The sequence below is a fragment of the Bactrocera tryoni genome, chromosome 1, assembly GCF_016617805.1.
Source record: "Bactrocera tryoni isolate S06 chromosome 1, CSIRO_BtryS06_freeze2, whole genome shotgun sequence".
Classification (NCBI taxonomy): domain Eukaryota; kingdom Metazoa; phylum Arthropoda; class Insecta; order Diptera; family Tephritidae; genus Bactrocera; species Bactrocera tryoni.
The window spans coordinates 79,572,789-79,585,760 of record NC_052499.1 but is presented as its reverse complement, the minus strand read 5'-3'; the positions used below and the strand labels follow the sequence as shown (position 1 = coordinate 79,585,760).

The 12,972-nt window shown below is 38.3% G+C and overlaps 1 protein-coding gene across 5 annotated transcripts in view; it reads left to right on the top strand.

Moving 5' to 3' along the window:
- Positions 1-2,224: 2,224 nt before the first annotated feature.
- Positions 2,225-12,972, top strand: part of LOC120770540 (forkhead box protein O) — a 96,061-nt gene continuing 85,313 nt past the window's right edge. Inside the window, exons 1-2 of one of the 5 annotated variants that reach the window (XM_040098118.1) lie at positions 2,225-2,340; positions 4,688-5,480. Coding sequence is in view for 2 of the 5 variants with exons in the window: in XM_040098100.1 (XP_039954034.1) it covers positions 5,827-5,865 (39 nt within the window). In the remaining 3 variants the exon portion in view is untranslated. Of the gene's footprint in view, positions 2,341-4,687; positions 5,481-5,545; positions 5,635-5,811; positions 5,866-11,929; positions 11,986-12,972 lie in introns of those variants that run through there. The other 4 variants (XM_040098125.1, XM_040098108.1, XM_040098100.1 and 1 more) reach the window with 4 other exon arrangements.

Here is a 12,972-nt window from a genome sequence, read left to right as displayed (position 1 = left end):
AACAGCAAACTTCTTTATTTGCGTTCGAAAGTATTCATGGAACTGAACTGAGGGGCGGATGCTTTAAAGATGTTGCTGAGGAGTTATTGACGAATTCTGTCAAAACTATTGGTAATCGTCTTAATGAAGAAGTTTCGTTCGATTTGTATATAACCCTACAATTTATCTGTGATACGAGGAAAGTAATGAGCTTTTCTCAAGACCTTTTTAACTTGGCACTCTTACTTTGGTTCAATTCTTCTTAAAAATTATAGAAAACAATTCCACGTAAATGAACAAATTTAATTTAGATATAAATACTTGAATTCTTTCTTTACAGAATATCTCGATACACCATTCAAGACAGAACGTTGAATAATAAGGGCTTTGAGAGCTCTTCTATTCGCTTAGTTTAGAGGTAAAGCTCCAAATGATAGAAGACTTGGCTAAGATAGCGGCGGTAACCGAATCGAATGAACTAAAACTTTACTTCGTAGCGGGTCTATACACTATAAGGGAAGAGCTCGGGAAAAAATGAAAATGGACAATCATTATGAATAAATGTTCATGAAGCGAAGAAAAAATGAAAATGGATAATCACCATGAATAAATGTTCGTGAAGCGAAGCTATTTCTGGGAAGGCAAAACTTGGAAAGGTGTAAGCATATAACCAGTCTCTGAAAGACAAACTTTGACATCTTCTTACTTTCGGTCGTGCGAATTGGCAGCGGAGACATCTGATAATCTACTACGTGAGATCCCTTTAATCGCAAAAAGTATGAGTTCAGCTAAGAGCACGACGTACCTTTAAAATAAACCATTTTAATGCAAGTCAACTGAGGAAGATAAAGGATGCCATAAAAAAGGGAGATGACATGAGATTAAAGTTCCAGAGCATATCTCGTACTAAATAAAATACATCTCTTTGTCCGCATTCTTTCTTAAAATTGTTTAAAATATTATGGTTTTTAATGAGTCTTTAATGATTGATTACTATCCAGCTAAAGCTTCATCTGCAATCTTAATCCCGAAAGAATCGATTCACTAAACTTTATCCGTCATGTTAAAGGGAACATCTAATTAGTATCCTTACTTAATGCCGAAAACCATTGAACTCTGTTTTTATACCGTGTATCTTTTATCGAATAATATTCATGGACTGTTCAGGAAGAAGTGTTCTTTCAACTTGAATGAATCCATACAGTTCTACACCGATTTTTTCCATAACAATCTTCCATAGACACAACCTTCGATTTCTGACAGTACTTATATAGAAGCGTGACCTAAACAGTAAAGTGACGAGCTGCTAAGGGAAAATTATTTTCATGGTCCTTTTTTCAAAAGCTTCAGTCAAAAATACATGGACCCCACATATAAGATGGGGACTGCACCTGTGAACCACTGTGCTTGCTGAGTATAAAATAGGCGCGCGATTAGCGTCACTCAGCGCTAAGCAGAAAATAAATAAGAGAGCGCGACCCACTACCCAGAGAGAGCAAAAAGCGAAATGAACACAAACATTAGCGCCCACTAAGCCATCGCCAGCAGCTTTGCGCCCACGGCCAATACTAAAGAATGAACGCTTTTGGAATGTATGTCAATGTATGGCAGCGCCAACACGCCACCGCCAAATCGGCTTGGTTTGGGAACAACGCGTGTGGGGCTCAACGAGTGCTTGCGCGTCTGTGTGTGTGCGCGTGTGTACTGGCGATGGGGTCGCAAGGCGCTTTCGCTGTCCTCGGCGGCGCAGTAGCCGATGGCGTTAACGCTGCCGCAGACGCAACTGTCGTTGTTGGCGACGACGACGACTGGTGGTGGTAGTGGCGCTGTCGCTCAGTTTGCCGTCGCTCAATTTGCTATTGTTGGCGCTGCACTCGGTTTTGCAACCACCGAAACACACAGCCAGTTATCGTTAACGAGCTGGTGGAGCCTGAATGGCCAGCTCGTACGTGCGGTTGTCTGTGGCATGTGCAAGCACAGAGCTATTTCGCCCCATATGGCGCTGGCCGACGAAACTTACGACAACGATTACGATGACGACGACGACGTTGGTTGATACGAAACGACGTCGATTCGCCATCCACATGGTCGCTGTTTGTAAGCGTAGCGTTGTTGGCTGCGCGACGGCGGCATCCACATCGTCGTTCGCATATACGCTAGTGAAAATGAATCGGTATAATCGTTGTTGTCTCGGTGTGTGAATGCTGTTGCTTTTGCTGCTGTAGCGAGGCGTACTGTGACGCTTTTGGGATCCGCTGTACGAGTCAGTTGTCTGTTCGCATCCAACCAGAAAGCAAGTAGGGTCTGTACTAGAGTTTCTTCGGTAAGAAGCCACGAGGTCGTTCGCTGCGTTAGCAATTTGTGAGTGATATTTATTTTCATTACGACACATACGATACGACACGTTACTACTATACAACGAGTAGTGTGCACAACAACGATGAAGGCAATTTGAATAGCGACCGGATTAAGTGACTTAATGACTGCCTAAGTGTCTAACTGACGCATGATGATGATGGCCCCAGCAGAGGTCTAATAAAATAATTAATATACGTGAATACCAAGTGTGAAAACTTACGGAAAAACTCAAAGAATTTGCAAAATTCTGCCATAGAACGTGAATCGAGAAAGAGAGGCAAAGAAAAATTGTATAAAAACACGTAGTAGAAGGAACGACGAAAGAAAGAGAAGGAAATCACAAGCATACATTTAAGTGACTGTGTAGTTGTACATATATGTGTTTGTGTGTGTGTATGTTTATGCGCGCCCGAGCAAAAAGCGCAAAAGGCTTAAATATGCGCGAATGGCGAGAAGTGAAATGAAAATATCGGTGAACAAATGAATGAAAAACCCAAAAAAAAAAAAACAATTTGTACAGCGGAAAACACACAAATGGAGTTTTTTTTAAATGAAAATAAAAAATTAATTTTTATTTATTCTAAAAAAAGTGGAAAAAACCGCAAATGTTTGCTTACTCGTGTGTTTGTAGTGCGCTGTGTGCTGCCAGGCAATAAATTCACCGATTTAAAGGCAAATTGCGCGTCCAACACGATCACCTAATCATATAATTTTAGAATAAAAAATATTTTTAGAAAACACTTCGCCAATGCTATGCGCTGACCAAGCGCTGCCGTGTGTGAATTTGGCTGCTGCCGATCGTGCTACCTCTGCCCAAGCGATTTTTTGATTTTTTTGTTTTTTTCTTTTCTTTTTCGGTTTTTTTCTTTTTTTGTTTTTTTTTTGTTTTTTTTTTTTGTTTTTCTTTTGTTTTTTTTACGTGTTTTTTTGTGGTGTAAAGCGGAAACGCGCAAAGTTCACGTTACAGAGCAGGCGTTTCGTGAGGAAGGCGGCTGGCGGCTCTGAGCTAAAGCGCTGAAAGAATTCTTGAAAGCGGTAGCAGCAATAGGCTACGAAAGCACAAGTGATCTCTCAAATACAAATATTTTACAATTAAAAGTAAAGATGAGCTCGATTTATGTACCTATATCACTTAGTATAGGCTCCAACCATAGCCGCGCCAAACCACATTTCGAAATAAAACAATATTCTGCGGTTCCGCGGCGCATCTGTTGTGCGCGCCATTAGCGCTTCCCGCTTTTGTGGTTTCGCTATGCCGCGTAACACAATTCGCGTACAAAAAATCAATGCAGCATTGCTGGGAATTGATGACGTGACGCTTACACGCCTTAATTATGCTGTCATACATTGTAAGCGCTGCGCTCAAACGGCATAGGCGTACATATGTATGTATGAACGCGACATACCTTTATGAGCTCGCATAAGCTTGTCACCAAAGGCACATTGCAGATTTCGCTTAAATGAACCGCTATGATTTCGAATTTTTCCAATTTCCAAAGCCGGTCCTCAGTACGCGCACCATATAGTCACACATAGTTGCAGTAATTCATTACTCATATCCATTACAACTCGTCCGTCGTCGTTGATTACTTGGCGCAGCATCGATTGCTAAAGCGTCTGCATTGCCTTATTGGAACTGACTGCGTTGTTTCCTTTCTACACGACAACAAAACGAGCTTGAATATCGGTGCGCGTAGCTGATCATTTGTGCGCCGCAGTGAGGCGAGATACAGCACTTTGCCAGTCAGTCCAGTCCAGTCTAGTCGATGAGGTAGGCACGTATGTATGTGCTTATGTCTGTTTGTATAGAAGTATAGTAGGCAGTCAGGCAGTCAGTCAGTCAGGCAGGCAGAAAGGCGGTCAAGTAATCAGCCGCAGTCAGCCAAAGTACCGTGTGTGCGCGGTCAGTTGATCGGCCGCTGCTGCGCTGCCCATTCGTCCGCTATTTAGTAATTCTGCCAGTCAGTGGCGTACTACTACAAAAAGCAAAAACAGGCATAGCGCTCAAAACGAGTTTTTACTTTTTTCCCAACATCTTATCTTTTACTTTCTTCGCGGTGTGTCTTTTTTTGTATCTGTGAAGTGTCAGTTTAATGCCGGAGTCGATTCGCGATGTTGTGCTGGAACAGTGCTGTGTCTTCGACAAGCAAATTGTAAAACAAGCAGCATTTTGTGTCACTTTTTTTGACAATATTGAAATGTGTATAAACAATAAAATATAAATACACTGTGATTGCGAAACAACTTGCCAGTGCTGTGAAGAAACAGTCCAAAGGGTTGTGCACAGTTTCCTTACTCTTTCTTTCGTTATACCGTTAAAAAGTAGTAAACGATTGTGTTGTGCTTGCAGGTGCTGCAGATTCTGAAGGAGTTAGTCAAATGTTATAGAAGTGTGTGAAAAAATACAAAAAAAAATTTCAAATAAAGTTTGACGTGTAAACGCGGCCTAAAATACAAGCAAAAGCGCAAGCCAACGGCTTAAACATAAAAATTCCAAAAATAAATATTACCACTAAATAAAAGAAGCTCCCGCGCCATAGCCAAGTGAACACGGCTGCTGAGATTCCAGTCCCTTAGTTTCGGCGCTGCTAAATAATATTATTTTTTCCACATTGGAAAGCCCCAAAGTCACGTCACATGTGTTTTGGTACTGCGTTCAACCGTTCAAAAAAGTGACAATCGACAAACGATCGCCAAGTAAAAGTGTTAAGTAATAACATGATAACCGCGTAAATGAGATAAAAAACGAAAATAAGCGTAAAAAGTGCGTACAAATGCAGTTAGATCGCGCGTGTTGAATAAAAAGTGAAAAAGTGTGGCAAAGTGCAGACAAAATTTAGTTATTGAAAATGTACAATTGAATTGAGCGCAGTTGGAGCCCAGTGTTACAAAACAAGAAATAATAATAATACACACCAGAGAGCGAGAGCATGCACGAGCGTAAGCCAACCAACAAAAAAATAAATATTTGTATGCATTAAAATTCCGAACAGCGGCCAAAACTGCTGTTTAACGTTAAAAGTGAAATAAAATACTTGGCAACAACAACTAACACGGCTTTATCAGCGATAAAAGAGAGCACCAAAACACCAAAACAGCGGTTCAGCACTTTAACGAAGTGACAGCGCTGAAGGTTATATTCTGTAAGTATTCTACCTGTTGTCATTTGTGAGAAATGCAATGTGAAGATCGCAACTGTTGCAGTCGATTATTGTTTTTTTATTTAACTAATAGTAATAAAAGTGTTGAATATTGATTGCTCGGCAATACGCAGAGGACGGCATGGCGTGCTTGGATGTAGGTGCAAGTCGGTGTTAAATATTCGTAAACGAAAATTATTTTGCTTACATTGGATTATTGCTTCTTAAAACTCATAATTACTTCATTTACCGTTATGTGTTCCTCAAAACAATTGTTAATTTTTTTTAGTTTTTAATACAACTACTGCAATATTTTCCAGCCCGAAAACCTTCAAAACGTTCTTTATAAATGTATTTACTACGGAAACAGACGAATGGGCAAAAAATAGTAAGACTTTTAAATTTAACATTTGTCGAAATATTTTTTGCTATGTTCGTATAACTGTCAGTGACATCTATGCCAAGTGTAAAATCAAAATAATGATCTTTGTTTAGCATACGCTTGTCCTTCTAAAGCACATACAGTGCATTCAGCCATTTTTACGATGAATGAAATTATTCAACATTATTCATTAAATGTTGTGTTGGGAATCAAATTTCTGGTTTAGAATGTTTGAAAAGACCTTCAGTGATAATTTTTTGTCGCAAGTAAGTGTTTTTGCTTGGTACCACTTTCAAGACAGCCATTAACATCAACTGATGAGCAACACGGCAATTAAATAATTGTTGCTTGAGAATTGACGCTTAACAGCCAGAGATCTTACCGGCATCGTTGGAATATCGGAAGGTTCAGTGAAAACCATTTTCGGAGATCGCCTAAGAAAAGTGAAAGCACGATGGGTTCCAAAATGACTAATTTTTTTTGAAAAATAACAATGCTTTCCAATTACCAAGATGTCATGAAACGTGTTATTATGGGCGGTGAGTCTTGGGTTTATGCTTAGGATCCGGAAACAGACGAATGTGAATTTCAGAGCACACTTTTTATTGATTTCCAGAATATCACTTTCCGCTGAACTCAGCACTGTCGTTCATACTTGATAACGAGACTTGTGTCTCTCTGTGAATTATTAGCTGAACATTTCCTGAATTTCATTGATCTGAAGATCTGAAGTGTTTGTGAAGTGTAGTACTAGACACTAAATGCCAATCACTTGAAAGTCAGAAAACATTTTTTTGCAAGAAAACTTTATTTAATAAATTAATAAAAACGAAGTACATTTACAGAATTTATTGTACTTTAATCATCACCTCTGAAAACAGAATGCCGGTGAGGAAGATTTTTCTGCTTAAAATTATCTCATACCCAAACAAATTATTGCTATTGGGTGTTTCACTTGTAAATATTCATATAAATAATCCGTTTTTCCTCGCCAGTAACAATTCGTTTAAAAAATAGATCACTTTTTTGACGTTTGATAAGCAAATCACAGTCGTTACTGCGACGAAGCAAATTTCGTTTTATAATAACATGAAGGCACCATATGTCAAGCTTCGAAATTTACACTAGATGTTTCTTGTGCTTGTAAATGATCGCGTTAGACAAATTTAATATTTCACCAATGCCTCGAGTTGTTATTCGACGAGCTGCATCGACCAACGACTTTATTTTACCCACATCGGCTTCGAGAGTCCCTCTAGTATGCGAACCAATTTGGCATTTGCGTTCGTTCAACATAGCTTCATAGCTTTTGATAGTAGATAGTTGATTTGGGATACGACATGAAATAAAAACTATTCCAAAACAAAGAACCCTTTTTTAACAAACAAGTCTTACTACAATGATCGAAGTAATAGTCAAAATTTTGTTTTTTGACAAAATTTCACTATTTTCCAAAAAAAGTCATTTCTTGTGAAAAATATGTCTAATTTATGTCAAATATGCTTATTAAAATTCTTTAATATATTTTAAAAATATTTCGAAAATGTTTCACTGGTTGCTAATAAATAAATATGTTTAAATGTTTTTTTTTTTAATACGCCAGCTGATGAATTTAAGACAAAATATTATATGTATATCGAACAATTCCGAAATCTTGACAGTGTGTATATCTATTTATATCGAATCTTCGATATATTTTTTGATCTATTTGAAGATTTTCGGAAGATATTTAATCCATGAAGGACATTTTTAAGAAACTTGCTTAGATTGATAACTTTACATTTATCTCAACTCTATATGATAAACTGACCATACGGTTCATGTTACCGTGACTTCTAACAAAGCGTGACTAGATGATCATATTATGTAGTTATCATGCTAGAATTTCAAATTGCTTTGTCAATTTTTTCATAAAATGAAATCCTACAAATGTGGACATTGTATAGTACATCTGACACTACATTCTCATATCATCAGTAGAAAGTTAAAGTTTGAAGTTTGCTATGCTGTAAAAGAGATTTAGGTTAGGTTAAACTGGTATGCCAATCAGCCACGCATAGACCAGTTTTGGTCCTTAGCGATACCAGATTGAGTTCATTCGCTAAGTTCAAGAGGAATAGTCATCGTTTGGGATGCCTGCGCTTGACGCGAATTTTAACAGACTCTTTGCACTCACTATTGATACCTCGTCCGGTGTGTCATACGGTGGGGACCCCAGACCATGCCAATCAATTGAAAAATATAGAAAAACTTAAAATTGGTTATATTGGAATATGATCATAGTTTTTAGTCTCATATTATCACAGTAAGAACCTCTCTAAAAGTCAGATCAAATTTAAATGTTTAAAAACGCTGAAAATAATCCTAAATTTAATTATTATTGCAAAATTATTCCCAGAACATTCGCAGGTATTCAGTTCAAGGACCAAAATCGAAAATATTTTTTCATTTAATGATGCCCGTAATTTAAACCGTTCACTTCGTAAACGTAAATTGTAAAAGTCCTTACTCAGATTTTCTTTATCCGTAGAGAAATATTTTCAGAAAAGCTTAAGCGTGTTCGACTCGCCAATCGCTGTATGTTAGATCGATTCTTCGTAAAAAAAAACTATTAATAAACTGAAGTACATCTTATTTTTAATAAAACCCTTTAAAAAGAATCTGCAGTTCGTCAAAACTTTAATAAATTCATACCCATAAAGACCCACATCTTGTTTAGCCAAAACCTTGAAGTCTCAAAGAAAAGCACACCAAATAGCAAAATACAATGAAAACGTGGTCAGCGTCGTAAGCGGCGACTACTTAACCTCAATCACATCTTTCATACAACTCGGTACTATCAACTGTTAATCAAGTGGCGAAAACGAAAAACAGGTATATGTATGTACATACTTATGTACATAGTATATGCGGTTAAAAAGCCGGTAGTGTGAAAAATTGTAGAAAAGCATGTGTGCTGTGGATAAGAAAAATAAAAATGAAAATAAATCTTCCGGACAAAAACAAAACAAATAAGTAAACAAACAATAAACGGCCTTCCGCCACGGAGCAATGCGCAATGCAACGGGCGCACCGCCGAAAGGGGGCACAAATCCAAGTCGAAAGTGACGCAAAACATGTTGCTGATACGGACGAACTAGGGAAAAGGCACTGCACACATATGTACATACATACACACATACTCGTTTTTGATTATCTTATTTAGAGGCGATTAATTTACAAAAGCTGCGACTACGTCAAACGCGCAGAGGCCGAAGACCATGGCCGCGCTGCTTAATGATGAAGAACGCGACTGTCGGCGCGCAGTATGTGCGAAAACAAAACCGGTGAAGAAACTTAAACGACAACAGGAAGACACAAACATTTACCCCTGAAGATCTACACGAACGTGTGCGCATGTGTGTGTGGGCCAGAACTCAGCACGATCATTTGCATCTGTAGTGCGCTGTATACGGGAAGGGATGATAAACGAGCAGCTCGAATCAGCCAAATGCCACCGAATGCGAACTGCTTTATAAGAGCTAAAAGGCGAATGAGACCGTCTGCTGTTGGAGAAAAGCAAAAACTTTGTATGCCTCGGTGTTTGCTGGAGCTTGCGATGAGCTGATGATCTTGTAATGTGATGGGGAACAGGTTTCGAAGCAAAAGTGTTAAAATGTATGCCGCAAAAAAGAAAAACGAAATAGAAATGAAACGAAACCAGTAAAAGTGTGTTCAAAGAAAAGTGGCAAAAGTGTGGAAGATTGCAGAAAGTGGTGGAAGAAATGTGTGTGTGTCCGTAAAAAAAAAAAATGAAACAAAAACAACCTTATGACGGGATAAACAAAAAGTCAAGCGAAAAGCCAGAAGGTAATAAACGTAAATTTGGCCGCAACAGATGCCGTGCGGCGATCTAAAATAAAATTTAAAAAATTGAAAAAAATTACAAAGAAATTTTTGCGCAAAGTGTAGAGGGAATATAATGATTGCGGCGTGATCGAAAAAGGTAAATGACTAATGAAACCTGGTGCGGGATGACAATTGGTCTAATGGAGGTTCTACTAATAGTTAACTTCGAAAAAATTATTTTGGAAGACATTTTGCAGATTCATAGCTCTTATTGGAAAGTCTTAGTTAACAGTTTTCGGAATATAAGTATCATGAGATCCTTCATGGTACTAAACTAAAGCGATTTTGGAACTATATTCCAAACAGTTTTGAAATATCTGCTATTTATCTCGGTGACTATCAATCACTGACTCATATGTTGCGGTCCCACTAAAGAAATTCCAAAACTTAATGAAACAATTTTTTGAGGTTATGCCTGACATGAAATACTTCCCGTCAAAGTCCACTAATTTCTCTATATCGTATTAAGAAGCCGCGGGAAACCGCCACAAGTCGTTTAGCATCAGATCGCACACACAAAAAAATATAAATAATTTCTATATAATAAATACCTACAGATGGCTGTGGGTCCAACAGAGCTGGTAATACTTTGAAGACAGCAAAATAAGAAAGCTAAAATGCTATGTGCGCTCTCGTTGGAAAGCAGAAAAGTCATAAAGAATGGCGAAGAGGCAAAGAAAGAAAATCGCGTGTTCAATTTTCGCTTTATCATTACAGAGGCCTATGCGGAGATAGCGAACGACATACCGAGCAACAGAAGTACGTACGTACTTATAAATTGAGGCAATATCTGTGAGCCAACCGTCAGTGTGGTGGTATGTGTAGGCCTAAACATGTGACGAGGAAGAACACGTATGTAGACATGTCGGCAAAATGTCGAAGAAGTCAGCCAGACTGCTGGGCAGGTGATCGGAGAACAGGGAATAATGACACCGCAGCAAATAAAATACCAGGCAACAGCAGCAGAGGTCCAATGGACCCACACATATTATATTTTACTTATATGCAGATACTAACACATGCGCGGCATTTTTTTTCTGATGCACCGGGGGCACAGTGACGAAGCAAGAATGACAGTGATGATGTGATGCTCAGTATATAAGAACATACATATGTTTGTGTGTTTGTCGGTATATTTGACCGCTGATCATGACGGCCAGGCCAAACCCGAAATCACCGACTGAGAGTGAACACATTTCACGGCTGTTTGCCGCAGTCGCGCAGTTTGTTTCGTTCGTAAAGTGGGGCGCAGGGTGGCGCGCGGCGTGTGCATGAGTACTTTGTGTAGCTGCTGACTTACTTTGCTTGTGGTGTTTGTAAGCACGTTTGACTAGTTGTTTTCTCTCGTTGTGTGCTGCTGAAAAAAAGTCTTCTTTTATTTTGTTGATTTTCACGGCTCTTTCGTCTGACATTCGCTGAGCGAAAGAGCGTAAGCGAGTGATCATACGATTTAATCAAATGTCTAATGATTTTTACTGTTTTGATTTGAACGCCAACGTGAGCGCAAAGTCTGTCAGACTGCTAGCGTGAGCAAGAGTATGAAATAACGTTAGGAAAGAGAGCGCCAGCGAGTAATTTGTTTAATGGCGTATCTACTGCGCAGTTGATTTCTGTATAGAAAAAATATAAATAAAAAAAAGAAAAATTTAATGAAATAAAATAGCAAAGCACATAGTATGCGTGCAGCGCGACAGCGCCACGTTTAGCATTTACGGAATCGTTTGCCATTTGTTTTTTATGTAATTTTTTTCCGTCAAGCATTTTAATATTTAACTCAATCAAACATTCAATATTCAACTGCCGTTGTAGCACATGCAGACATACATACCTAGATATATGTAAATATATAAATATATATAGTATGTATATGTATATATGTACATATGTGTATGTGTCTGTAGACATGTAAATTAATAAATAGCGAAGACTGTCCAATAAAATAGTTGAAGTGGCGTGTGTGTTAATGGCAAGTGAGCGCATGATGGAATGATAGAGCAGAGAGCGCGAATAAACTCTTTTGTAGACGGCGCTTTTATTTTTGTTTAATTAAATATTAATAAACTTTTAATGCAATAAATTATCAGCGTGGAAAATTTTATAGCAAGGCAGTGAAGTAAAACAGAAAAAAAGAGAAAATAATTACAACTGTTTGGAGTGTAGTAATGTTGTAATAAAGGCATACTTACATATGTTCTTATAGAGAAATGTTATGGCCTTTGCAGAGTGCTAACAAAGCAGGTGAGATGAAAGACTTGCGGCTTCGAAAAATTCCTCAAATCAGAATAAATTTTGTTAGTCTAAAAATAGCATGGAAAAATACTGTGTAAATATTTATGCTGAGCAATTTTTTACACACATATGTATATATACATATATTCAGAAATTGGTGGTACGCCCCCACTGCACGTCATTACCTTCGGTGTAGAAACTGACGCGACTAAAAATGACTAGGTGAACACATACATACATACATTTTGCAAGTACTTGCTCAAGACACCCACCTGAAAGCTTTTACAGATTTCTGTCGTACTTAAATGTCGTACATACATTTACAATTTCGGTTACAGCTGCTCAGCATAGCCGAATCAGCTGGGAAGTGAGTAAGTTTACTGCTATTAATAAAGTGGTGTGAGACAAATTAGCGGAATGTAAACAAATGGCAAATTCCTCTAAGGTTTTGAAGCCAACTTATTAAGCTAAAGGTTTGTTTTTGAGAAAATTGATGGTACAAACTTTAAATTTATAGAGGCTTTTAGCATAAGTGAGTAAAAATGAAAGATAGTGGTAATGGGTAGGTTGAGATAAAGAAGCTGCCTTAGAAGTAAAAAAAAACTACAGGATTGAAAATGTAATGAATATTGAAGAAAAACGTCGATTGTTCAATAGTTTTAGCAAATTTTTAACGAAAATGGGTCCATTCCAACCTTGACATTTAACACCATCTTGCACATAGTGCCCGTTAACATTGTCGACAGGTGTATAGCTCCGAAAGTAGCCATCAGAATCAGAGATTCTGGGATCTTAAAAGAAAACGTGTCTGACCACCCTGGTTTCCTCACATACTTTGTCTGAATATGCGGATATCTACACACACTTTGACTTCATACCAGATCATTAGGATCATGAATTCGCCAAACCGGACTCTGGCGGTTCCTTCTCTACCCATCAGCAAGGAAAGACACCCAACCGCTATCGGTAGAATGGAAGCAGGTCGGTGCTCCTGTA